Source organism: Buteo buteo, chromosome 1, assembly GCF_964188355.1.
Source record: "Buteo buteo chromosome 1, bButBut1.hap1.1, whole genome shotgun sequence".
NCBI classification, from domain to species: domain Eukaryota; kingdom Metazoa; phylum Chordata; class Aves; order Accipitriformes; family Accipitridae; genus Buteo; species Buteo buteo.
In genome coordinates, this window is record NC_134171.1 from 60944411 (window position 1) to 60972221 (window position 27811).

The following is a 27811-nucleotide window of genomic DNA, read 5'->3' on the forward strand; positions in this document are numbered from 1 at the left end:
AGAGAAGGGCAACGAAGATGGTGAAGGACCTGGAGCACAAGTCTTATGAGGAGCGGCTGAGGGAGCTGGAGTTGTTTAGTCTAGGGAAGAGGAGGCTGAGGGGAGACCTTATGGCTGTCTACAACTACCTGAAAGGAGGTTGTAGTGAGGTGGGTGCTGGTCTCTTCTGTCAGGTGGCTGGAGATAGGATGAGAGGAAATGACCTCAAGTTGTGGCAGGGGAGGTTTAAATTGGATATTAGGAAAAATTTCTTTACTGAAAGTGTTGTCAGGCATTGGAACAGGCTGCCCAGGGAAGTGGTTGAGTCACCATCCCTGGAGGTGTTCAAAAAGCGCATAGACAGGGCACTTCAGGACATGGTTTATTGGGCATGGTTGACAGTTGGACTCAATGACCTTGAAGATCTTTTCCAACCTAAACGATCCTATGTAGGAGGATGACTTTCATTGTGAAAGAGCTAATATACCAAAGCCTTTAAAGAAATTGTGAAGGGAAGTGGTAGTTCAGGAATGAAGTGTTGGTCCTGATGAAATGAGGGGTGAAACTCCCATCAATTTCACAGAACCATGATGTTTAACTTAGTTGCTGGCCTTCCCCTTAGCGGTCAGAAAGAATAGGGATGACAAGACTTGGTGTTTCAATGGTGGTGGCTACTAAATGCAAAGCAAACATCATTTAAAAAAAAAAAAAAGGCTTGTTTTTCGTTGAACATCTTTATGGCCTTTTCTGTTTCTCAGCTGTGTGTTGGTGTAAGACGACTACATAATTAGCTGGTAAGGTGATCTATGATAGATCAGATAGCTGCCAACCAACTCTAGCAGAAGAAGAGTTCAGTCCTGCATGTGAAAGTAAATACTCCATGTCATCTCTAAAAATGGCTGGGGACAGGTACATGTTCTCAGATTTTGGCTAAATTGCAGATTTTTGTACATGTTCTCTATTGATTGTGCTTAAATGGCAGAATTTGACTTTGCTGTTGAACATTGCAGAAAAGCTAATGAACATGGGTACCTGCACCTTTGCTTTGCAAGGCTGATGATGACAAGCCAGCACTTAGTCCACTGTTTGCCAGTGTGTGATAAAAAGTGTCATTTAAAATCATATTTTTGGGCTGTCTTTTGCAGATACTGTAAGATATTCTGGTGTTATGTTCTCAAGCAGTTGTTTTTGCTCATTGTTGAGTTCTTCACTAATTCTTCTCCAGGTTGTTTAGCCTGCAGAAAAGGAGGCTGAGGGGAGACCTTATCGCTCTCTACAACTACCTGAAAGGAGGTTGTAGCGAGGCGGGTGTCTGTCTTTTCTCCCAAGTTACAAGTGATAGGAGGAGAGGAAACGGCCTTGTTGTGCCAGGGGAGGTTTAGACTGGATATTAGGGAAAATTTCTTCACTGAAGGGGTTGTCAGGCATTGGAACAGGCTGCCCAGGGAAGCTTTTTGAGTCACCACCCCTGGAGGTATTTAAAAGACATGTAGATGTGGCACTTAAGGCCACGATTTAGTGGTGGACTTGGCAGTGTTAGGTTTACAGTTAGACTCGTTGATCTTAAAGGTCTTTTCCAGCCTAAATGATTCTATGATTCTAATGCTTTAAAGAAAAAATTGCAACCCGCTGTGGTGACTGTAGGTGTAGCGTTTAGAAAAGCGAGGATTTGAACTGGCGTTTCTCATGAGGCAAAAAAAGAACAGCACTACGGCCCTCCACCTCTCCTCAGGGAAGGAAAGGTGCTCCGAGGGGTCAAGCGGGGGGGGGGGAGGGGGCGCTGCCTCTTGCGCAGGCGCGACAACGGCCCGCCGCGTTCGCGCGAACCGAAGCACCCTCCCTCGCTGGCGCGCGGCGGCCGCCGACCAATGGCGGGGGGGGAAGGGGGCGTGGCCGGGGCGCTGCCGGCGCGCAGCGGGAAGGCGCCCGAAGTTTGAAAGCGGCGGGAGGTTCGCCGGGGCGATGGCTCGGCCGGGTCCCGCGGCCGCGGTGTTTTCGGCCTCGTCGCGGCGGCCTGGGATGGCGGAGGCTTTGGTGAGAGAGCGCGAAGCGGCGGCGAGGGGGGAAGGGGGGACGGCTGTGGGGGGCAGTGGCCGTTCCCTTCCGTAACAGTCGCGGCGCGGCCTTCTCCTCACTGCGCTCCTGAGGGGCGGGCCCGTCCTTTCGAGCCTGAGGGCGCGGTGAGGCTCTGCGCGTTCCCCGCTTCCGCCCGAGAAGAGCGGGGCGGGGGTTAGTGCTCTGCCCTCCTCCCTCTTGGCGCCGGTTGCTCGCACAAGCGCTTCTGTTCTGAGGGCTTGTCTGTTGGGACCCCCGTTTCCCTTAGGCTGCCTGCAACTGCGCCTGTCGCTCGTCTCTGGAGACCTTCCTTTCACCGGTTAGCGTGTAAAGAACCAGCGACTCTTGTCTAGACATGCTAGAGTGTGGTGGGTTGACCCTGGCTGGAGGCTGGGTGCCCACCAAAGCCTCTCTGTCACTCCCCCTCCTCAGCTGGACAGGGGGGAGAAAATACAACAAAAGGCTCGTGGGTCAAGGTAAGGACAGTTTAATAAAGTGAAAGCAAAGGTCGTGCACGAAAGCAAAGAAAAACAAATGATGTTATTCTCTACTTCCCATCAGCAGGCAATGTCTAGCCACTTCCTGGGAGGCCGGGCTTCAGTACGTGTAGTGGTTGCTCCTGAAGACAAAAATGCCCCCCTTCTGTCTCCCTTTACTTAGCTTTTATATCTGAGCTGATGTCATATGGTATGGAATATCTGTTTGGTTAGTTTAGGTCAGCTGTCCTGGCTATGTCCCCTCCCAAGATCTTGCCCAGCCCCAGCCTACCATTGAGGGGGGGCTAAACATTGGAGAGACAGCCTTGATGCTGTGCCAGCACTGCTCAGCAGTAGTCAAAACACTGGTGCGTTATCAACACCTTTCTAGCTACTGATGCAGAGCACAGCACTGTGAGGGCTGCTATGGGGAGTATTAACTCCATTTCAGCCAGACCCAATACATAGAGACATACTATTCTTCCTACCGTTGTCTGTCAGTGGTACACAGGGAGTTTAAGTTTTAAAAGCTCATTATCTGTAGTGGGGTATGAACATAACGATAAACTGTTATAAGCTCTTCTAGATCCGTTGCAGGAATTTTTAATTTTCTTATAAAAAAGGTTGCTTGTCAGTTGATTGTACTGCACGCTGCTGCAAGCGGAAGAAGTTTAAGCCTGAGAGACTGAGTTGCTGTGGAGTATGGCTTTGCACTGTTTCTGAAGTGATGACTTGGTCAGTCATTTTCCCATGCGAGCTAGAGCTTCTTCCTGCCATTTTAAGTTGATGTCGAAAATTTGCAGTGCAATAAATCCTTAAGTGGTTTTGGTTATTCTAATTGCCAGAAGTAATATTCAAAGAGGAATCACAAAGAAGTACAAAGTAATGTCAGTATGGCAAACTTAGGAAAAATGTGCTGAATTCTTTTGTATTAGGACTAGATAATCTCCATACTGCACATACACTTTCCAGTTTACACAAGTGAAGAAGAGGTCATAATTGTTTTTCAGCTAAACAGGTAGAATTTTTTTGAGACATTTTCTTGTCACATTGGTGAAAAAATGCACTCTGCTTAGCTCTTCATTTTTTCTTGACTTGCCCTTCCTGTTTTTATCCTCTACAGTCTTTGTTCCCAGCTCAGTAGGCTGTATTTCATTTGTTGGCCTGGAAAGTAACGCTGATAATATACTGTCGTTTGAATTATTACTACTGTAGTTGTGCTAATAGGTGACTGGAGTAATGTCTGCTATTTGAGTGACTTTGATTATACGCGGGGTTCAAGTATATGAAGAAGTGCTGGGAGTTAATTGAGAGTTTTACTATGGAACAGCTGATGTCCTCTCACTGCCTGTCAATGAGGTCTCACGTGTGATAAACACAGGGTAAGAATCTCCATGTGAGCAGTTCTCAGAGCAGCAGATGTGTCATAAGGTTATGTCCTAGCTTGCTTTGTGGTAGTTCATTCTTCTTACTTCAAAGATTGTATCTATAGTCGTCACAGAAATGTTAACCAAATCCTTAGGTTCTCTGATTACTGTCATGTAAGTTTCTTGCAAGTCTCTCTGACTTTAAATGCAACAGATGCTTGACGATTCTTGAGGAAAGCTGAATTTCTGGCAGTTGTCACAGGGGTTGTAGCTACTTGGCATTCTAAGAAAAACAGGGCTGCAGTAACTCCCACTAGTTTCCGATGGATCGAGAATCCTCGAGACTTGCTTACACAAGAAACAGGAGGTTGGTCTCTTATTTGTTTTTCTGTTGAATGTTATGAGTGCTTAGTAAAAATTGATTCTTATTTCTTCACAGAATCATTTTAAAAAAGAGTACAGAGCAAGATTCTGCCATGGAGGAGGGTAATTTACATTTAAAATTTTATTCTCAAATACGATTGTTTGGAAAACTTATGTTGATTTTTGTCCGAGAGCTTAATGTCAGAGCTATTGGGTGTATCTTATTAAACTGATCATATGATGTTTCACAAACTTGTATTTCATAGCAGTGGGGGGAGCAAATTGTGCAGGGGATGGGGGGCTGTGACAAAGCACCAAGGATTTCCTTTGAATTCCTCTGCTGAGGCAGCAGAACTGTGGTGTAGCTGTACCTAAGCTACCCCTAAATAGGCTATCTGAGCACAGAAGCAGTAGTCTGTCCAAATATTTTACCTTTCAAGAGGTAGAGAAATGAAGCCCATACAGAGTTCTAGCTTATTTGGCCCTTGCTGGTAAATGTTAGAGGTGAGTTTGAGTATTGGCAGTGCTGTAGCTTTCTTTAAAGGCATGTCAGTAGTCTGTGAGCTTTTTGTTACTGGAATCCATTTTTAGACGTGCATTTCATGAGTTTACCAATCTGCCGAAATACCTGTTTTTAAAGGCATATAATAATCATTATGGGGGAAATACTCCATGGCTTTTCCCTTGTTATCTTGGTTTTGATCAACGTGGTCTGGCTAGTGGATCACTTCTGCCATTTTCATTTATTCTGGGGAGGTTTGAAGTAGTAATCCAAGCAGCTGAGCCATTCGCTTGCTTACAAATTTGATACCTCAAGCCAATTCTTGCTGCTAAAACTTTTGTAGAAGCACAAAATAACTGTGGATAAGTGGTAGAAAGAGAAGCAGAGGGTTGAATACTTGTATGAAGGGATAGGTGTGCAGCCTATACATTTCATTTCTGGGCCTGCTGAGGCTGGATCACTGTGCAGGCAACATTACTTGAGGGCTGATTTTTTAAAAATTTATTTCAAGCGAGAATCTCTATTCATCCCAAAGCTATTTTACCTGAGAACTGTTGTAGTAGTTGTATGTTTTCTTTTATGTAAAGAGATTTTTTTCAATCTCATCATATTCTGTGATAGTGGGGCTTTTTCTCCTGGAATCCTTATTTAGACAAGTTTTTTTGCAGATATCTCTGCATGGAAATGGTAGGTAAAATATATTGAAGTGGGGACTAGTGGAAATAATTTAAAATATTAAGAACTTTACTACTTTTATATTGCTGGGACAGGAACGTTTAGTATTTTTTATTTAAAATTTTTTTCCCCCTTTTTTTTCTAGAAATAAGATTGATGTACAGCCAGGTCAAAACGTACTGACAGTCATACAGGATTGTTTCGAAAGTAAGCTTTTACTTGGTGTTTTGCTTAATTTGCTGGTTAAAGGAAAAAAATAATTTCTTTCTTGTATTATATTTAGTGGTAAATAAATAGAAATAAAAAACAGAGATAAAATGGATAAAAGTAAAGTCTTTTTCATGGTCTTTAAAAGCACCCCAATCCCAGACACTTAAAACTGTGTCTTAGCTGTCTTATGAAGGTAATCTTTCTCCCCAGTAGGTGGTTTCTTTCTTGTTTGGATTTACGTGACCTTAATGAGCTGTAGCAACTTGTTAAAGTAAATGAAACCTGGACAATTCCAAGAATCTCTTATTTATAGTTTTTTTCTTTATAGGTTGTAGCAGTGATCTTGAAATAAGCTCTCCAAGTGCAACCTGTTGCTCAACTCCTATTGTCAAAAATGAGAAGAGGACTTCAGTACAGAGCCAAAGGGTAAGTTAGTTATGGCAGTGTCACAACGTAGCATTGGGTACAGTTTCACTTGGGTACAAGTTTAGCTCTGTAGGATTTAGTTCTGTATGAGTGTTGAATGAATAAGCTCCATATATCACTTGTATTAGTATATAGGCTGTAATTTAACCTTCTGTAATAGTTGCTGGTAATGTTTTCTTCTTAGTTTGTTGTGCTCTAATAGTAAATATTCTATAACTAGATTTATTTAATAGATTATTTTCTTGGGTTTTTGCTAATATAAGCTTTTTCAGTTTTTTGTAAAGGATAGTTAAATTTCTCGTGGTCTCAGGTTGAAGCATGCTGCCTCATAACTGGTGGTGGGTATGGCTGTCTTGGACTCCACTGGGGTTGGTTTCTGTCACTTTGCCAGATATATGGACACAGTTCTTCTGATGGATAGTGAAATTGAAAGATGATTCTTGTATAAAAGCAGCTTGTCAACTCCTGATAAAGTTATCTGTACTATAAGTTTGTGCATCTGTAACTTTGTTGAAGAGTAGAAGCAAGTTGAAGGACTTGTTAATGTGCTGTCTGGAAGAATGATGCCAATAATCTAGTTTGTATATTTAGTTTTTATATTTTGATTCTAGTAGTTTTTTGTAAAACTAGGATATTTTATTAATGGCGGTGTTGAGAACAGACATCCTTTATAATGGTGTTTGTTTACTTCAGTCTGATGTTAGAATACTGTATAACCTCAAAGTGATTCTTGCAAAACCTCAGCCTGACTTAATAAAGGTGAATTAAATTGTTTAAATTAATTCATTCTAATGAAAAGAGCAAATAGCTTGCCTGTGGACTAGCAGGATGTCTGTTCAAAGCTGCAAATTGGTATTTACTGTACACACTGTTTTACCTGTTGTTTGAAATTCACAGTTTTAGAAAGTCTTAAGTGATAGAAAATTGAAGTGTTTAGTTAAAATAGAACTGTGCTTCAAATGAGTAAGAATTAAGGGAAGGAAATTATATTGTGTTCTGTAGAAATTTATATTCCTGTCAAAATACCATTGCTTTATCAAATATTTTACTTTTTCTCATTATTTGTTATCAACTATAACAGCCAAAGGCAAGGTTAACTAACTCTGTGAAAAGAGCCTGTAATTCTGCAGAGTCCTTACCTGCATCACCACTGAAACCAGTGAGCAGCAAAGGTTGGTAGCACTATTATTGAATTAAGGTTTTTTTGGGTAACTATTTTTGGGGATTTTGTAAGGTTTTGAGTAGAAGAATTAAACCTGTTCTATATATATGGCAGGATGGTCACATGAATCACCTCTGAAGCCTGCAGTACATGATCACGTAGCTGATTCTGAAAAACCAAAGTCTCCTGTGTCTGAAAGAGAAACAAATAATATGTTAAAAGATGTTGAAGCACTGTGCAAAAGTCCTGCTGCATCTTTGGACTCTGAGGATGATTATGGGGCTATTGGATCACCTCTTCTTCTGGAGGAAGCGAAAAGGTCTGTGCATATGTAAGTAGAGCTGAATGTGGTGGTGGTGGTGGTGTCGTGTTCCCGGCCCCCCAGGCCCCTTATGGTAAATTAACACGGTGGTTTCAATCATTTATGAGTTTAGATTGTGAACTCATAAAAAATAATCCTAAGTTTTTCAGAAAATTTCTGTATCAGGGTTTAGAAAGGGCAAAACTGTTTTTTTATTAAATATTCTACTTAGACCATAGGACTCGCTTTGAGAAACCTAGTCTGCTGGGGGTGATGGGGCTCATCTGTCAGAGAAGAGGAGGACCATCTTTGGTCATAGGCTTGCCAAGCTGGTGAAGAGGGCTTTAAACTAAAGTTGCTGGGGCAGTGGAACCTCAGTCCATCCCACTGCTACCACTTTGATGCCAGTGCGAGCAATAGATGCCCAGAGCCTGAAGAGGGATCACAGGTCAGCAGGAGAGCCCCTGAAGAGCAGCACAGAGGAATTCCAGCCACTCCAGCCAGTAAGTCAGCTTTACTGGGGGCCCAGCTTAAATGCCTCTATGCAAATGCACGTAGCACAGGGAATAAACAAGAGGAGTTAGAGATGTGTGCATGCCTGCAGGACTATGATCTTATTGGCATCACAGAGATGTGGTGGGATGGCTCCTATGACTGGAGTGTTGGAATGGAAGGATATAGGAAGGACAGGCAGGGGAGATGAGGAGGGAGTGTTGCCCTTGATGTCAGTGACCAGCTGGAGTGCATAGAGCTCTACCTGGGAATGGATGAGGAGCCAACGGAGAGCTTATGGGTCAGGTTTAAAGGGAGGGCAGGGACAGGTGACATAGTGGGAGTCTGCTACAAGCCACCTGACTAGGAAGACCAAGCAGATGAGGCCCTCCATAGACAGGTAGGAACAGCCTCACGTTCATAAGCCCTGGTCCTCATGGGGGACTTCATCCACCCCGATAACTGTTGGAAGGACAACACAGCAGGGCATAAACAGTCCAGGAGGTTCCTAGAATGCATTGATGACAACTTCTCCAAGTGATAGAGGAGCCAACAAGGAGAGGTGCTATGCTGGACCTTGTTCTCACCAACAAGGAGGGGCTGGTGGGGAATGTGAAGCTCAAGGGCAGCCTTGGCTGCAGTGACCATGAAATGGTGGAATTCAAGATCCTTTAGGCAGAGAGGAGGGTGCACAGCAAGCTTGCTACCCTGGACTTGGGGCCTGGAGCACAAGTCTTATGAGGAGCGGCTGAGGGAACTGGGGTTGTTTGGTCTGGAGAAAAGGCAGCTGAGGGGAAACCTTGTTGCTATCTACAACTACCTGAAAGGAGGTTGTAGTGAGGTGAGTGCTGGTCTCTTCTGTCAGGTGGCTGGTGATAGGATGAGAGGAAATGACCTCAAGTTGTGGCAGGGGAGGTTTAGATTGGATATTAGGAAAAATTTCTTTACTGAAAGTGTTGTCAGGCATTGGAACAGGCTGCCCAGGGAAGTGGTTGAGTCACCATCCCTGGAGGTATTCAAAAAGCGCATAGACAGGGCACTTCAGGACATGGTTTAGTGGGCACGGTTGATGGTTGGACTCAATCTTAAGTGTCTTTTCCAACCTAAAGGATTCTATGACCAGGAGAGCAGACTTTGGCCTCTTCAGGGATCTGCTTAGTAGAGTACCATGGGATAAAGCCCTGGAGGGAAGAGGGGCCACAAAAAAGCTGGTTAATATTCAAGGAACCCCTCCTCCAAGCTCAGGAGCAATGCATTCCAACAAAGAGGAAGTCAGGTAAAAACGCCAGGAGGCCTGCATGGATGAACAAGGAGCTCCTGGACAAACTCACACAAAAGGGAAGCCTATAGAGGGTGGAAGCAAGGACAGATAGCCTGGGAGGAATACAGAGAAATTGTCTGAGCAGCCAGGGATCAGGTTAGGAAAGCTAAAGCCCTGATAGAACGTTCAGCCTGGAGAAGAGAAGGCTTTGGTGAGACCTTGTGGTAGCCTTCCAGTACCTAAAAGGGGCCTACAAGAAAGCCAGGGAGGGACTTTTTACAAGGGCATGTAGTGATAGGACAAGGGGTAATGGTTTTAAACTGAAAGAGGGTATATTCAGACTAGGTGTAAGGAAGAAGTTCTTCACTGCGAGGGTGGTGAGGCACTGGAACAGGTTGCGCACAGAGGTTGTGGATGCCCCATCCCCGGTGTCCCTGCCCATAGCAGGGGGGTTGGAACTAGATGATCTTTAAGGTCCCTTCCAATGCAAACCATTCTATGATTCATTCTATGATTCTGGTGATAACGGTTGATTCCCAAATGTGCAGTATACAAGTGCAGGAAGCCTATTAGAATAGATTTGACCTACTTTTTTTCAGGAAAGTGCTCTAAATTATCAGCTTCTCAGTCTAGACTTATTCAGTGAATCCTATTGACAGACTTGACCTTAAAAGTTAACAAAAAATTTGTTAAATCAGAGATGAGCAGTCATTGTTCCTCTTGCTCTGAATATACAAATGTTTTATACAGAGTAGAACAACTTTAGTTGTGATCATTATCTCCTCTTTGGAAAACTTGAAGCCCAGGTGTAATAGTGGCCAGTGGTCCCAGCCACAGTTCTTTCCTGGGGTAGATCATAGAGAGGGACTGACACTGATCCCACTGATTCCCATTGATGGAGTGAGATTGGGAAGAGAGTGCACCTAAGGTCTGGGAAGCCTGACAATTTCTTGTGGTGGGTTAACCCTGACTGGACGCCAGGTGCCCACCAAAGCCGTTCTATCACTCCCCCTCCTCAACTGGACAGGGGAGAGAAAATATAACAAAGAGCTTGTGGGTCGACATAAGGACAGGAGAGATCACTTACCAATTACCATCATGGGCAAAACAGACTCAGCTTGGGGAAAATTAACTCTATTTATTACAAATCAACCAGAGTAGTGTAATGAGAAATAAAACCAAATCTCAGAACACCTTCCCTCCATGCCTCCCTTCTTCCCGGGCACAAATTCACTCCCGGATTCTCTACCAAGCCCCCGCAGCAGCACAGGGGAACAGGGATGGGGTTTACAGTCAGTTCATCACACGTTATTTTCTGCCGCTTCATCCTCCTCAGGGGCAGGACTCCTCACACTCTTCCCCTGCTCCAGCGTGGGGTCCCTCCCACAGGAGACAGTCCTCCACAAACTTCTCCAACGTGGGTCCTTCCCACAGGCTGCAGTTCTTCACAAACTGCTTCAGCATGGGTCCTTTCCATGGCGTGCAGTCCTTCAGGAGCACAGACTGCTCCAGTGTGGGTCCCCCTGCGGGGTCACAAGTCCTGCCAGAAAACTTGCTCCGGTGTGGGGTCCTCTCTCCACAGATCCACAGGTGCTGCCAGGAGCCTGCTCCAGCGTGGGGTTCCCACGGGGTCACAGCCTCCTTTGGGCATCTGCCTGCTCCAGCGTGGGTTCCTCCACGGGCTGCAGGTGGATATCTGCTCCACTGTGGACCTCCATGGGCTGCAGGGGAACAGCCTGCCTCACCATGGTCTTCCCCACGGGCCGCACGGGAATCTCTGCTCCGGTGCCTGGAGCACCTCCTCCCCCTCCTTCTTCACTGACCTGGGGGTCTGCACGGTTGTTTCTCTTACATGTTCTCACTCCTCTCTCTGGCTGCCATTTTCTGTCTGTCCCAACTTTTTTCCCCTTCTTAAAAATGTTATCACAGAGGCGTTACCACTGTCACTGATTGGCTTGGCCTTGGCCGGCGGCGGGTCCGTCTTAGAGCCGGCTGGTATAGGCTCTCTCGAACACAGGGGAAGCTTCCAGCAGCTTCTTACAGAAGCCACTCCTGTAACCCCCCCTGCTACAAAAACCTTGTCACACAAAGCCAATACATTTCTGAAGCTCATTCTCCTAAAATTAGGAATTTGTCTTGCTGAGCAGTCCTCACTTTGATCAAGCGTTGTAAGATGACCCCATGTTGCCTCATTGATTTGGACACTTGCTACTGTGCTGGGAAGTAGTACCGCTAACCTGCATTCCAGCAAATTACCAAATGGAAGCTCATTCATAAGAAGTGAGACACTGTCAGCAGGAGAAAATGAGAGCATCTGTCTATCCACATGATACTTTAATGTGCACTCAAGATTTAAAGCATCATATTTGAATGCTGTTTCTTACACATAGATTACATTTTGATGACCAAAATAATCCTGCTGCAGTGAAGAGCCACGTGGAAGTTGAAAATTTGGAAGGACCTCAGACTGGGAGAGATGAGCAGATTGTTCCTGTGCAAGGAACAGTACATATTGCTACGTCTTCTGTACGGAAAGAGAAGTCTCTCTCTTCGGTCGTCTTAGCAGCTGTAGCAACAGGAATGCTTGGAAAAAGGTTTGTTTTGAGGCTTAATATGGAACATAATTTGCTAGTAAAATAACCCAGTCCTGAGTATTGGAGAAATGTTCTTTTACCTGTAATGATGGTCTGGGAGAATATTTTGGGATAGTCCAACATTACTGAAAAATGCCACTTGAGAAGGGCTTCGAATAGTTGTTTCAAAGTTTTGTGCTGTTAGGATTTAACAGTGCTGTTGCTTTTGTCTGCCAGTAAAATAGTAGGTAGCTGTTGAGTAGTGTTGCAGATTGAGGCTGACATGTTTTGATAGGTAGGTTGGAAGATTTAGGAAAACCTTATGTGATTCTGAAGTTAGCAGTGATCAAGCAGTCTTTTTCAGAGGTAATATGGAGCTGACTGGTATTTAACCAGGAAGATGTCTATCCAGCATCTGAGAAATAATGAGGTATGAATATGAGGCCAAAGCAAGGAGAAGCAGGCCTTGTGCTATTTTTGGAAGCTAAAGGGCAATGAATTATGAACTTTGTAATAATTGTTCTGAGGAATGTCCTGTAGCATGTTTAGGTATTCTGGAGTCACCACTAGATTTGCAAGATTGAAAGTCAATTTTTTCCCTCCCCAAACGATGTGAATACTTTGTCCCTCCTTTCTTTAGGTGTTCAGCCTCAATGCCACCGCCGTTACCTCTTCCTGTGAAAGATCAAGATATAGAAATAGAAAGTGAATGTGAATTTTTAATTGATGAATCAGATGGTGTACCTTTTAATTCTTTTTCAATACCCCATAAGAACAAACAATCAAAAAAAGATGGCTCTGCAATTCCTGTTTCTAAATCTCAGTCATCTGAAAAGGAGAAGACAGAGAGTAAGAAAGGCAAGAACAGAAAAGTACAGCTTGAAGCACTTACTACACAGAAAATGGATGATTTGGATGTCAGAGTACATGACTTCAAAGGAACATCAGGAACAGATCCAGTCTCAAACAGTGAAGGAAAGGTCCTTAAGTCTCAAAGGCAAAAGAGTACTCGTATGGGTAAGTTATTTAATAGGTCTTCAGACTTCTCCTTCCAGGTCATATTACTGAATTTTTTTGTGGTGGTTTATTGGGAAATATGGATAATGTAGATGAGAGGCATTAATGGATTCCTAATTGATGTTTCAGTTGCACAGTTAGGTTTGGGTGTATATAAGGCAGTGTGGGACAGTGTCTTCGCTTCCCCCCCCCCCCGCCCCAGCCCTTCCTGTTAGGACATTAAAAATTAAGTTAGCAGTGTTGCCTTTTCTTATGAGCAGACAAAGAAGGTAGGTACCCACAAGCTTTTGCCCCTCTCTGTAGAAAGGAGGTTAAGGTATGTGCTTTGAACTGGAGGGGATCAGTTTTTAGGAATTATTTGAGAAGAGTTTTTGTAGCAGGTAGCACTGAAAACTGGAAAGCACATTGAATGTAACATTTCTGCCTTTTTTTTTTTTCTGCTGGGAAATACTGGAAGTACACCAAAAATTCTGTTTTGAATTTTTTCGTATACTATAGATCAGAGAAAGCCACCTTTTAACCATCAGGGAAAAATCTGGTTTTGTAATACTTTTTTTTTTTTTCCTTGATTCCTTGGTTTATTTTTATATGTTGAGATGTCAACATATATCTTCAGGTTTAATGAGAAAAGGTATTAATGTCTAAGTGTTTTGTGTATTGATAGGAAAGACTAAAAAGCATGCACTTAGGCGAGGCTCTTCAAACCAGAAAAAGGACACGTCCAGGAAACCAGAAGGCAAAGAACTGGTGTTGTCATGGTCTAGATTGGAAACAGAAGCATCTGATGCAGAACAACATAAAACAAGGGTGATGCCAAGTGATGATTTGCCTATGCCCTCAGCTGGGCATCAGCAAGAGCGGACTCTGTCTCCAAAAAAGAATCTCAAGTCTTCCAAGTATGTGCAGTCGGCTTCAAAAGCTTCTCAGCAATTAGTTCACAAGAAACAAACTGCTAAGCAGAAGCTTCCAGAAGTATCTAAGAGACTGGCAGAAAGTCCGAGGAAGAAGCTTAAAAAATCTGGCAAGAAAAGTAGTAATAAAAAGCCTCAGTTACAAAGAGAGGGGAGTTCTGACAGTGAACCTGATGAAGAAGAGCTTGAACGAGAGCCCGTAAAATTGAATGAAGTGTTTACCTCACCCCTGCATCAGAAATTACAGACTTCTGTGATTCACGAGTTGGCTAAGTTTGAAACGCCTGAAAATGGATTGCACACATTGGAGTCACTTTGTGGTGCAAATAACAAAACTCCTGTAAAAGCACTACAGCATCTCATAGACAGCGTGAAGAATGCTGAAAAGAAGCAATTGTCAGCTAAGTCTTCAGGGAAGATGCCCGAAAAGATGCATTACAGAACCAGTAAAGGTGTTTGCTCAAACCCTGAGGACACTGAGTCTCAAACGGATTCTGACAGCTTTTCTGTACAGGACACGGCAAGAAAAAAACAGGCGTTATCAGATGTGAAAATAAAGAGTAACAAAAGAAAACGTAACATGCAACATGGACTACGGTAAGGTTTGTATGTTATTCCTTACAAGTGTGGTGTAACTTGGTAGATAATTAAACACATCTTGTTAACTTCTAAGCAGTAATGGCCTAATTGAACTATGTGACAGTTTCAGACTGCTTGAATAGCTAATAGAGAAACCAAGTGGTGTAATCAACATCCTGTGCTCAAAGGTGCGTGCCAAGTCTAGTGTCTGGTTCTACATAAGGAAACTTGTGCTGGAATTTTTAAAGTCTTCTTTTGAGACTTGTTTAGCAGATCCAGTTTAAAAACAAAAAAAAAGAAGAAAAAAAAAAAGTCACATATGAGCACACAACACCACCACCCGCACCACCCGTAGAATAACTTCACTGTCAGGTTTGTTGCTTTGTTTATAAATTGAGAAAATACAGTGTTTAATTCTTCAGCTATATTTATTTTTGTGGAAGTAACTTTACTAATGGTTGGTAATCAAAAGAGGAAGTTTCTTTAACCAGTCTAATTGAGTTTTTAATTGCTGTTCCTTGCATTGCTTTTTAAATTTTTTTAAAAAATGTCTTTTTTTATGGTTCTGTTCAGTACATAAAATTATTGACCTACAGGTTCCTTTCAGTAAGTAAAATTGACAACAATAAATGTGATGGTAATTTTTTCTTTTCTAGAGATTACGTTGCAGCTGAGAAGGCTACAAGTTGTGAAAGGTAATTTCCTGAGTTGTCTGTAAAACTTGCATTTAATCCCACTTCTGCTCCACTGAGACAGAACAGCTCTTTGGTACTACTACTGTGTTCTGTGTTCCGTGTTCTACTAGCAAAGAACCTAATAGAAAAGGGATTGCGGTTCATGCCTGAGGTGTTTAAATACCATGCTAACACATAATACAGTTAATAAACTAATAAAATTCTTCTTCCTGTCATGAATAAGGGGTCATAGTAAGTTTCTTGCCTTTGGGGATTTTTTTCCTTTGAGGCTTCCTTCCACATTAGTGTGTGATTTTTGAACAGAAATACCAGTGCTACTAGAACTAGGAACAACTGTACTAATAAAGTTGCTGTTAAATAGAGTATAGAACTGTATCTACAATCCAAACTTTTGTTTGTGCACAATAGATATGCACACATCTTCTTCATGGGATGGGAACTTAATAACAAAGCACACAGCAGTGGCTGTCTGTGAATTGATTAAATTGTTATGTTGTAATTCTACTGAAAAATTTTATAATGAGCCTGCTGCTGAATTAATTGGACAAATTTATAGTGTAGGTTTGCTAATCCAGCACTGAAATGCATCTTTTGGAGTTCAGGTGGATCACAGCTGAACTTCATTGGCACAGTAAAAGCAGTGAAGCACAGCGACAGATGGGGGAAGGAGGAAAGGTTAGGGGTACTAATGCTAAGGCTGTACGAGAAGTCTTGTTATAAGTGATTTGATTGCTAGAGAATCTCTGGTAGAGTTACATACATGTTAATTAATGTCATTTTATGACAGAATACGTATTACAAATTACAAACTATTTTACTGTCCTTTCCTTACAGTATGCAAAACATTTCTTTAAAGTACTTCTATAATCATGGTCTATGGAAAATTGTTTGAAAGGTAATGCTACAAAGGAGAGGAGAAGGTCTCTTTCTTCTAGAAGGGAGAAAAAAGAAAAAGAAGTCACAAGATTTTTTTAGCAGACCTGTTTAGAGAGAAGGTGTGAACACTAGTTTGTCTGCCTGATGACCAAGTAGAGGAGCAATTGATGAATTTCAGACCTATGGTTCCTAACTAGCAGTCATTTGCTTCAGTGTCTAATTGGTACAGACAGATGTTTAGAAGGAAAAAAACCACACCCCACATGATCTGAAAAACACCGTAAATTTCCTATTCTCAGTGGTGTTGTAATGTTCCTTTGACATTTAACGTATTCAAGCAGGTGTATTTTTTTTTCCTTTGAAGTGGGCCTGCTCTAGAACATGGTGATAAATCTGCTTCCAGAATTAAGTCTTGGGAACAGGATACTACGTCTTCAGGTAATGTTTACAGTTGCTATTTTCTTGCATTTTATGTATAAGCTTCTTATAAGCTGTAATTGATGGTACAGTAATTTCTGTTGTATTCTGCTTGTCCAGAATAAGAAATGCAGATTATATTGGCTGTAGTCACTTTTCTGCCCAAGTAGGTGATACACTATGCCAGCTGTACATTGTGTTAGCTTTGGAAGGACAAGCACTACATCATTTGGCGTCAAGCCTACCAGGATAAAGTTACCCTTCCAAAATACTTTGAACAAATTTTTTAGCCGTGGTTTGTACCAGTCTGGTGTGTTGCCATATGATGGTACTATATACGATCACTTCAGGCCACCCTAGACCAAATTGTGCAGCCTTATGGAATTGTGGCCTGTTTGCCTAAAAATATTTTGGTTTTAAGTTTCCCTACACAAGTTGCACATATTGTCATAATGAATATGAGCCCTGGGGATAGATGGTCTTTTCGTTAGTGTTTTAGAGCCAGTTGTGAATGTTATTAGTTCATGCAATGCTTTCTTCAGAGACCTAAGTTTTGTGGGTGTTCTGGTAAGAAGTTTGTTCTAAAGTTAAGCTTGGGTGGTATAAAGCTGAATGACCTTGCACTTTGATCAATAAAATTATATGTATAGTTATGTTTACTTGAATGTATAGCTTTCCTGAAATTTTCAAGCTTACACTGTTTAAAAACTAACTACATATACTGTTTTTCTACATCGGGTTTCATATATGTTTAAAGGAAAAAATGTTGGTGGGAACAGTAATATTGGGACTTCTGCTTGTATTACCTTTGATTGCTTCTAGTGGATATATTGAATAAAAGTCACAAATAGTAAATGCCTATAGTGGTTGGTTTTTGAATGTATTTTCAGGTAATTCTGAAGACTTGAATTACCAAGTAAAAAATCTGTTGTCAGACAGCATAGCAAGGCATAAAATAGGTAAGATTATTTTAAAATATATTAATGTAAGTGCGCAAATGCTAATGTATTTCCAACTTGATGTAAACTTTGCTGAAGGAGATGCAGGAAAACACCTGGAAATGGGTTCATATGTTAATAAGTATTTACAGATAAGGCTTGTTAGTTCTTCAGGTATTACAACCATGCTCTAATTTTGAAGTTACTTTTAAAAACTTCCAGTGTTTCTTTTTTATTACTATATCCAACAATAATCTTTTTAACTGTCACATTTCCATTTTTCATTTACTATTGAGTCAAGACACTGCTTACAGTTCAGTGAGAACAGTAAGAATTTGAATTAGTTTTGCACAGTGCAACTGAGGGTGCAAATAACCTGCCTTCTGTGGTGGTCTGAGTCTGGATAGGATGGAACAATGGGCACACAGCCGATTGTAGTCCCATACTAGTCTGTTTTTATTGTTCTTTATTCCCTTGATGATTATTTTATGCACAACACTATAGGTGTCTACCTTCAAAAAATATTTCAGCAAGTTTTTTGTTATTTACCATTTTTATTTTTGGCATTTAAATGTTCTTGACTAATTTGCTCTCAAGTCTTAAGGGGCTTTTATTCTTTCTTACAAACAGTAAACCATCGAATCTTATTATATTCATATATGACAGCTTAGAAAAATTGAAAGTTGAGACTATGTAATAGGTAAGTCTGAAGATAAATATCTGAGAAGTCTTGGAAATGTGTGGGGTTTCTGTCGGCAAAAGTGCTGCTCTTCTGGAGCTTGGAGATAGGACTTAAGAATCTGCAAGAGAAGGGGCTGCTTATGCAGCCTCTGTTACTTTCCTCTTGCCATAACCAAGGCAGTGCCTTTTCACTGTTGCTAATGAAATCTCTCAGATTTAGACAGGGTTCTTAGTCTTTGTTGAGAGCTTAGTCTTCACAGTTGTAGCATGTTTGCTGCTCCTTGTGCTTGTGTCCCTAATTTCCATATCTCAGTGATTCACTAAGATATATAGAATGAAATCTAATGTAAAGTCAGCATGGTGACTGTTTAAGAAAAAGGAGACTGAAATACTGATGTATGCAAAAGAAAGCTTTTGGCCATACTTGATTCCTTTTTCCTGTCATGATAGCAATGTGATATAAATATCATCTGGGAACTGCTGACCCTCTGATACGGAACAACAGGAAAGTATTTTTAATGTTTGCCATTTCTGAATTTTCCTTTCATACTTAATGTGAATGGTTTCATCCTTTAAATCAGTAATGCCTTCCAACACACCTAATGTTCGTCGGACAAAAAGGATACGTCTAAGACCTCTGGAATATTGGCGAGGCGAGCGTGTAAACTATACGATGAGGCCTTCAGGTATTAGTTCCAAAATACCTATTTGCTTTCTCCTGGTAGGGCAGTAAAGAGAAATATGTGGGTTGGTCTTGTGCCATGAAAGCTTTGAGATGCTTACTATTTAGTAATTTTTTTAAAAAGTAGATTATTTATGGTCTCCAGCTGTTTAGTCATCTTTCCGTGGAGTCTTTTTCTGTCCTGATACTCCTGTGTCAGTGAGGAATAGTATCAGCAGAGCATGTTAAGTACCCTTGCCTTAACTGTTGAGGGAAGAACAAAATGGTTTCTCTGTACTAGTAGGTTTATTACATCAAAGATTCTGTATGATATCAGAAAAAGAGACAATCTACTGGATCGTTCATTGGAGCATTTCTCTTTGTGTGGAGATTGTTCTCCAGAGCAGATACTATATTATTTTATCCAGTCTCAGTGTTAAATTCCCCAAGAGATAGAATATATCTTGTTCTCAGGGACTTTTTTATGACAATTCAGCATAATTTGGTCCTTTCCTAATTAGTCTGCTTGAAAATAGTATTTCTTTTGTCCCTAAGATTGATATTTTGTCTTAAAAATTGACTGTCATGTCAAGCCTTTCTGAAATGTTCTTTGACTGAAATATGGTCAGATTCTTTTTAAAAAGTCTCAGGATGCCTTGCACACCAAAATACTTGATGTTGAAAAGCTTTTTGGTTTGTCCTGGCTTTCTGAAGCTATCTGAAAAATTCAGCATCAAGGAAATATATTCTCAGCTGAAATGCTTGTTGGTTGTGCAAGTCTGCATTCTTGTAAAATTATTATGAGTTAGTGAACTTTGTTTAAATTTCTTTTGTTTCAGGAACACTTGTGATTAGTGGAATAGTGTGTCCAGAAGCAGAACCTTACAGGAAGGTTGAACGGAGGAAGGGTGATCACAAAAAGAGAAGGGATGAAACAAGTATGAACGCAGACTTTTTTTTTTCTTTTGATACTTAAAAAAAATCTGTAGTCAAATACTCTGTAAGATTTTTCTCCTGTAAAAACTTGATTCTGTCTCTCTGCGTGAAAATAATGTTATAATGAAATGTGTTAATGCGATCTGATGTGGAAAAACCTGTTCTTATTTTCTCTATAACAATGCTGTGTAATCTCATTGTAAAAACTAACTTCTCAGTGTTAGAAAGGAAGAGATACAGGACATATCCACAAGTTTTGTGGTGCCTTTAAAGCAGGGGTTGAAGAAATTAAGCTGTACTTCTGTCCTTGTTCAGCTCATTGATTAATGATGCTAATGTATTTAGTTTCATAATGCACCGTTAAGGTATAAAAACTTACGGTAATTTTACTGATGCCTGTTAGTATCACATCTGAAAAGGCAGCATATGGTGTCAAGAGTTTTAAGCTATTGTAGGTTAAATACAAAAACATAACAAGGTAGGTGAAGAGAGAGCTTTAAGAACAGTGCATAAAATTGTTAGAAGTGGGCAATAAACCTGTGTTTAAACAAACAGGAACAGGAAGCTTTGCTAGAGCCTCTGTGGCCAGTAGATAATAAATATGTAGGTAGTGCTCAGAAAAGGGAGATAGAGTCAAAGTCCAAAAGCCAAATTATTTTTGCTGTGTTTTCTGTGGAAGATATTTTGATCCTAAAGAACATTTCTTTAAAGGGACTGTCTAGAGATTTTGTTTGTGACTGAAACATTTCTGTGTGAAGTTATAGAACAAATAAAACAAATACTAACAAACCTATGCTAAAGGAAAATGCCATATGGTACTGACACAGTTCTAAAACAAATCAGGGCTGAAATAATCATTAGAGAAATAAGGTAGAAAACAGCCAGTGTTGGTACAAATTTCTGATTTTCTAGCATGTTGCATGTAAATTTTATTCCTTACCTCAAAAAGAAAGTAGTAGGACTAGAGAAGGTTCAGAGAAAGCTTGTCAAAAAAATGGAAAGACTTCTGTAGAGGAAGCAACTACATGGTGAAGGCTCCTCAGCCCTGAAGAGAGTACTACAGAGGTGGGAGAAAGACCTATAAAATCACTAGTGGTATGGAGAAGGGGAATGTAAATAAGTTGTGGTTGGTTTTGTTGTGGTTTTTTGTTTGTTTGTTTTTAAACAGAAGAACTAGAAGGTGTGGAAGGAAAATAGTGAGAGCTGGGTTTTTCAAACGAAATAAGGTGGCACTTCTCACTATGTGCTTACTTCCCCAGAATACTGTGGATAAAAATATTTCTGTAGACTCAAGTCAAGAACTAGATAAATTCACAGAAAACTTAATTGTTAATAGCTCTAAATAAAGTGTGTGAGCTCCATGTTAGAGGTGGAAAGTATTTAATGGAAGTGCCATTACACTTTTAAAGCATTTCTGGGGATGGAAGGGGTACTTACTTTTGGCCGTCGATGGGAGACAGGATCCTGGTCTAGATCAACCTTTGATCTAAGTACAGTTTTAGTACATGTTTCAGTACAAATCATTTGCAGTTCATGTAAACCTGGGCTGGTAGTGACTGTTCATACTGTATCTTACAAGAATTATTGGTTGCTTTAGGTGCATTTCAACTGTCTTCCGGAAGTAATGGATTCCCTCTTTAACAGACCTTCATCCTGAGAGATAATCTTTCTAGCATCCTTGAGTTTTAAGTGATGCATATAAGGACCATCAGCTGAGTAGAATTTCTAGGACAAATTCCTAAATTTTATTGATATGATAAAAATTCTGTGGTTATAGCTATAGAGTTGCACCTGTTGCTGCTTCTTTTTATAGAGAGATGGTTACGTTAGAACAAAGCTATTTCAAACACAGTTACTTTCTTCCTACCCCAGACTGTCTTGGCGTAAGAGTATTTAAGCAGCCATGAGTGCCTATAAAGTGCTATAGCTTGCCTTTAACATACTTGTTCTGACTGCATTTAAATAAATTTCCTGTGCACTGTGGAGCTAAAATTGTCTGCTTAAGAGAGTTCTGCAAGAGAGCTTTGGGTTATTTTTTCTGTCGTGAACATTCTCCAGCATCTCTTTTCTATTTGAAAAGCATAAGGTTGTCATCAACTCAGGCTATTTCCTTCTCTGGAAAAATCTTTTTTATTATCGAAATCGTTCTTTGATTTACAACTTACAGTGAGATTACTGTAATGGTATTTCTTGAGAAGAGGCAAATTGAACATGTGCTTATTTTGAACACTTTATCTCTTAGGTCTCCCAATGCCCATCAGCAGTAGGTAAAAGGAAAAAATTTGTTCTTCATACTTCATCATGTATTTTATTTCCTCTGAGTATCTGTTGCTAGAAAAGCACTTCTCTTAAAATGCAGATACTTCTGAGTAAATACTGTCATTAATAGCATAGGATAAATAGTGGGCATTCCCCTGGAAAATTCTTTAGGATTTAGAGACCCTTTATCTATTACACACAGAAATAATTCCAATGAAAATTATATTTTCAAATAATTGCTATGGATGTTTTCCTTTTATTAAAGTGTATTCAGTCACTTAGTAAAACAAATTTAAGTACTTAATGTGTGAAATCTAAACTTGTGGAAAAGTTGTTAATTAAGTTTTTAAAATGTAGAGTGATTATTTTTCAGTTTTTGCTTTGGGTTTTTTTTTTGTCTCTTCAGGAACTGAGATACCTGCAAATTTGGTTGACACCCTAGCTGATACTTCTAAGCCAACCATTGTAGTGGACCCGGTAACAAATGGGGAAGTACTTCTAGGTGGGTTGAGGGGGTGTGACCAAGGGCTTTTCTGAATTATGTAGTAAGTGTTAGACCGATAAGAAAAAAAATTGGGCATGAAAAAGTGAGCTGTTGAAATATTCATTTTTCTTGTGGAGAAAGGAGACACAAAGTGTCCTGATTTTTCAGCTAAATATTGAGTCTAGCTCTTAGGGGTGTTGCACTGAAACAATATGTAATGCATATGATTTAATAAGTAGTTACTGAGCAAGTAACAAGACTAATCATGTGTTAGCATTAATGTTAATCTCCTGGACTTTTTTTGTAGAATGCGTTAACACTGAAAGCAGTAACTCATGCTTCTTCAAAGATGAATCAATAGAAATATATAAAAATTTGAATACATCTTATTTTGCCACTGGTAGATTGATTTTGAAACCATTTAAAGAAAAGGGACACCAGTTTGTCTACATGGATACAATAGTAAGTATGCTTTTTTTACTTATTTTTATAAAACAGACTATGTGAACGGAAAATCATAGAATGGTCAGAAGTAGCATACGAAGTTGACAGGTTTTTCAGAGTTTTTTCCAGCTATAATGCAAATAAATACAGGAAACATTAATGAATCATTTCAGTTGTGAAATCAGTTATAACCAAAGAAACTTGCTAGGGGTACTTGGAATGCACGTTACCCAGCTTTGCTTCCCATTAAATCTGTGTGTCCATGTATGCTTACTGCGTATCTTGCAGGCAAGGTAGAAGTATCAAAGAAATAAAATTGCTGCTGCCCGCCCCCCCCCCCCGCCTTCTAAGTTGTGCATTTTGTTTTTCAGCAGGGTGGGAAGAAGGGATTGCAGCTCTGCTAGCTTATTTGTTTCTTGATCTTTGTTATAACACGTATGCAAAACAAAGAGTATGTTTTCTTGGATAACAAAGGAAACATTGCTAATCTTGGAACCCCTTGGCTTTCATTAAGGCTTTCCATGTTATCCGTGGCAAAATTGTTGTTACCTTACATAAGACGTCATATTATCTGACTACAGGAGACTTCTTCTATGTTCCAGCAGGTAAGTTCATGTGTTTAAAACCAGTTTGTTGGAGATGAATGAGACTGAATTAGCATGCTAGGAAGCAAAACCGAGCTGAATGACGGGAGGCGTTAAGTTTGAGTAGAGAGTGGGAAAGTATAGGGTTATGAAGAAAGGAATGTTGCCCAACGCTGGATGGGGGTTGATGAGCTAACCTTTGAATGGGGTGATACAAACACTGCTTGCTTATGTGAGTTGGCCTCGAAGTTTGTGATGACATACCAAGTTCCTGAATTTCTCTTGGTATTCTGGTTCTGTCCCTAGCTATAATGTTGGGGAAACTTCACAGACAGCTTAATATAGTGGTAGTTAGTATAATTGTTGTGGTCACCATCTGTTTGCTGGTTTTTCTACATAAAATTATGAAAATCTATTTGGATCTGGTCACCATATTTTACACTTCATGCTTGATATATAGAAGGTGCAGAATGTCTCGTTCAACAGGTTGTAACTTCATGTGGGTTGTTGAGAATTTAGACATCTCTGATTTTGCCCTTCTGAAATAAGTAGAATGAATTCCATATGTGAAGCTGTCCTTCAGTGGGTAAGACACTAGTCAGGAGAGTTTGTAGTAGTTGTAAAGCAGGCTGTTCATGAAGCCGTAGAGAGCTTTTGTACAGCTTTCTTGTGAAGAGTCTATATTAGAAAATGACAAGCTACCACTTATTTTTCCATTAACTTTTCACCATGATGTCCTGATTGAACAATCGTTGTTCAATTAATACTCAATGCTTTGAAGCTTTTTTTTGTGTTTGTTTTAATCTTAAAAGCTTAGGGGTTTGCAGAGACAATTTTGTAGTTTGCTTTTTGGGAAAGCAGATTATACAATCAGCTGAAAGTTCTGTACGGCCATAAGAATCTATAGTTGCTTTCCATTCTTCCTTGCTGCTTTATGGCCTGTCTCTATGCCTGGATGGGCAATGCAATGGTTGTGGCAGGTGACCTCTTTGTAATTCATCAAGTGTGGCTGTATATGAACATTAGGATGTTGCTCATTCCCAACATTCAGTGCCTTTTAGATGTTTATATTTGTGGTCAAGTTAGTATGCAAATCCCAAGTGAAGATCTGCAGATAAGATTCCATGTGAAGTTTTTATTGAGATTTTCTGTAGGAATAAATTAAAATAAATTCAGTCACCTTAAAGTTGTATTGTGGATTTTGAGAGCTGAGAGCTCAAGCCTGTTACATTCTTTTCAGTAAAAATCTTCTCAGTAAAGATGCACTTTATTCTTACCCTAGATTAAAATAATGACACTAGCTGTATTCCTTGTTATCTCTTTGAAATGCAATGATGTACCTGTAAGGGTGGCATCCTAGATTAGGGGCTAATATTCCTTCTGTTAAAGTATTTGAAATAAAAACACACTTGGCTGAAGACAGGACTTCAAAAATTGCTATTAGCTTCTAAAGAAAACTTTCTCTGTTTTTATTTGTAGGAAATGGATATAACATACGTAACCTTCTGAACGAAGAAAGTGTTCTTGTCTTCACACAACTCAAAAAAGACAGTTTCTACAGAAAAGTTTGCTGAAACAGTTTTCAAGTTTTTGTATGTTTTGAAGTTCTTTTTACATACAGAAAGTGTTTGAGTGTGCCCAGCTTAACATTACAAATTAATACAGAGCAGCTGAAATCAATGTAAGAAGAGTTAAGAACAAAACCAAAAGAACCTCAGTAATTTGCTATCAAACTGAAAGGACATACTGAAGGGCCTCACTCTGCATCAGTTATTGTTCTTGTGTTATCCAAAGACAGAAAGATAAAAGTGTAAAATTTGTGGGTAAAGCACATTGTTGTTCCAAATTGTATTTATATGCCTAATCTCCCTAAAGATGCTTAGCACTTGAAAGAATTTTGACATCTTCAGCTAATGTCTGAGAGTCTTAACGTCTGCCTGGTACAAACTGCTTAGAATAATCTCTATTTAAATGTAAGACTGTGCTGTTCACGTTCCAGTAATTGTTGTCTAGGAGATGGGCTGCTGGAATGCTTGTGTGCGGGGGTCCAGCCTTCTTCTAATATGTTAATGACAGGCGTTTCTTCCTTGTCTAGCGGAGGTATGATTAGTGCCTCAAATGCGAATTGTGAAATGAGAGCTCTTAGTAGGAGCTTATCGGTCCTATCTTTTGTATGGAAGCTATGGCTCGATTAGCTCTGAACATTGTGGATAGCTTTGTTTTGTGTTAACAGGGATAGGTCATTGCCAAGTGTATTACTTCAGTATCTCCTTTTGCTTCTGTTGCAGTGTTCCTTGATAATAATGAGGACCTTTGGAAAAACTAATTATAATGTATGGTCCAGAAACCAAGTCTAGATAGCAGATGGTATACATAGCATTTGTCACCCAAGCTTTTCAAGGTTCCTTCTGGTTGAAGATAAGGATAAACTACAGTGATTCTGCTGGGTGCTTTGTCTCTATGGTCACTGCTGTTCTAGAAAATTGAATTGGAATTGTAAACTTTAAGGACTTGAGGATTGAGTATTGAGTTTTTAAACAGTCTTGGGTACAACATCTTTATGCTATATCTAGAGTATACGTTAAAGTAGGACAATTGGCTTTAGTGCTTCCCTTAAGCTTTCAGCTGCCAGCTAACTTCATATGTCTGTGAAAGGGCTTGGACACCAAGATTACCATGCCTCTGTGAAAGACCCTTTAGACTAGGGAAATCGAGGTAATATATATATTTTTTTTATTATTCTCCTTCAAGCAGTAGTTCCTATGATTAGTGCCTATTTAGACTGACAGTGGAAATACATAGTAGAAGTTTTTTGGCATCTTTGCATTCATGGCTAGGTCATGCTTAACTCTGAGAAGATGAAACAGAGGAACATGCTTATTGCCATTTAGTTTTTCTGTCTTGATACAAACTGTTTGCTGTCAAAGTTCAGACTGCACAGAAGGACCTTTTTAAAAATATTTTTATTAGCCTCAACATTTGTAAGCAGTTTGAGTTAATAATAATAAAAAAAAGTAATTTAGTTACAGCTGATAATAATTTGATATTGGCAGCTTTTCTAAATTTTGGGCTTGGGTTGGTCCGTTCAAGGTCAGCAAGATTCAAATATTGTCCCTTCTGTGTTAGAGCCATACCAGCTACCAGATGGGCACACATGCTGTCTCCACTGCTTGAAGGGATCCCACCCACTAAAATGTTCAGTTTGTAAGTCTTTCAACTCCTTAGGCCTGCAGAGGTCTGGAAGTTTGCCACTTGGAAAACAGTACAGGGCTAGCATTAGACCAAAAAGCCTCTGCTCCGAGCCCAAGCATCTTGTCTCCCGGTGGTCAGGGCATGGATGTGGTGGTCTCTGAGCTCAACAGCTCATTAGTTCCAGCTGAAAGTCAGAACAAGACCACTTTTCAGTTGTGTTAAAGGCCAGGGAGTTCAGAAGGAAGACAGCCCAGCAAATTTTCTTCTGCATTACCTGTCTGTAGATTGGGTAGCAGAAGGATACTTTGTTCAGGGGTTAGTGAACATGTATGGACAATGGAACTCATGGCCCTAAAGGAAAGTATGGATGTATGTTATGACGGAGCTCAAGGCAGCCTGCTGCTTTCCTGTGTTCTAGTTTGGTGGACTCCAATGAGAAGTGATACATTGCCCTTGTTGTATTGGGCACCAGTGTGTCTTCCCCCACTGCACTGGCAGCAAGGTTGAGTGGATTTTCTTTTGGGTCATAAGTAGATGATGAGAAATACGTAATCAGGATGTTTTCTTAAGCAGAAGGATGTGTGCAGACCTTTTCCTGACACAGGCTGGAAGGTAGCAGATGTTCAAGTGCAGGTTTGAGGTCAGCATGCCATGAATGCCTGTTTCTGTTTTCCTAATTCTGTGGCTGGGAGTGTTAACAGAATAGGGTGGATTTGGTAAAGTATGTAATTTTTTTAGGCTGGATGGTTTTGTTGCTTCCTGCCTAGTTGATTTCTTGGGAGAAATGTCCTGTATAGTCTGCAGAGAACATTTTGCAGTTGGACTACATGTTTTTAAATTTTTCGTTTAAGTAGCAAAATCAATTGTGCCAAGCGTGGCGATTTATCTAGGATTTTGCTTTAGTTTAGCAACAATTCCACTATTTGTCACTAGATGGGGCTTCAAGCACAGCTGTTTGTCGTTGGCTGGCATCTGTGTTCAGTAGGGTTTGGTTTTTGAAAGGAGGGAAGAAGAGTATGTTACAGATGGAGATAAATACAGCTGAATTCTGTTGCAAGGAGATGTAAATCAGTTTCTGTTAACGTTAGGACTTGGCACTGAAACATGCTAACAGAATGAACTTAGCAAGCATGTTGTACTAGTTGCGGCCACTTGTTCTAAGTTGTTTTTTAAAACATTAGTGTACAGCAAGAGTTGAGTTGAGCTAGGTTGTTCACCATTTGACTGGACTGTATTTTAAATTTTTTTCTTTGACTTGACACTTGTAAAAAAACTTGCTTCTGTGTCATTAGCTT

At 40.3% G+C, this 27811-nt stretch overlaps 1 protein-coding gene across 1 annotated transcript in view; it reads left to right on the plus strand.

Moving 5' to 3' along the window:
* The first annotated feature begins 1941 nt into the window (after nt 1–1941).
* The window catches only part of CENPC (centromere protein C), a 32461-nt gene continuing 6591 nt past the window's right edge, over nt 1942–27811 (plus strand). The window contains exons 1-18 of the mRNA XM_075033380.1: nt 1942–2013; nt 4317–4363; nt 5563–5624; nt 5956–6053; nt 7135–7225; nt 7330–7546; nt 11660–11863; nt 12483–12859; nt 13524–14367; nt 15006–15044; nt 16285–16358; nt 17228–17296; nt 18538–18642; nt 19457–19555; nt 22219–22314; nt 22604–22758; nt 23255–23345; nt 24804–24916. Of these exons, the coding sequence (XP_074889481.1) occupies nt 1942–2013; nt 4317–4363; nt 5563–5624; nt 5956–6053; nt 7135–7225; nt 7330–7546; nt 11660–11863; nt 12483–12859; nt 13524–14367; nt 15006–15044; nt 16285–16358; nt 17228–17296; nt 18538–18642; nt 19457–19555; nt 22219–22314; nt 22604–22758; nt 23255–23345; nt 24804–24898 (2835 nt within the window). The 3' untranslated portion in view covers nt 24899–24916. The remainder of the gene's footprint in view (nt 2014–4316; nt 4364–5562; nt 5625–5955; nt 6054–7134; nt 7226–7329; nt 7547–11659; nt 11864–12482; nt 12860–13523; nt 14368–15005; nt 15045–16284; nt 16359–17227; nt 17297–18537; nt 18643–19456; nt 19556–22218; nt 22315–22603; nt 22759–23254; nt 23346–24803; nt 24917–27811) is intronic.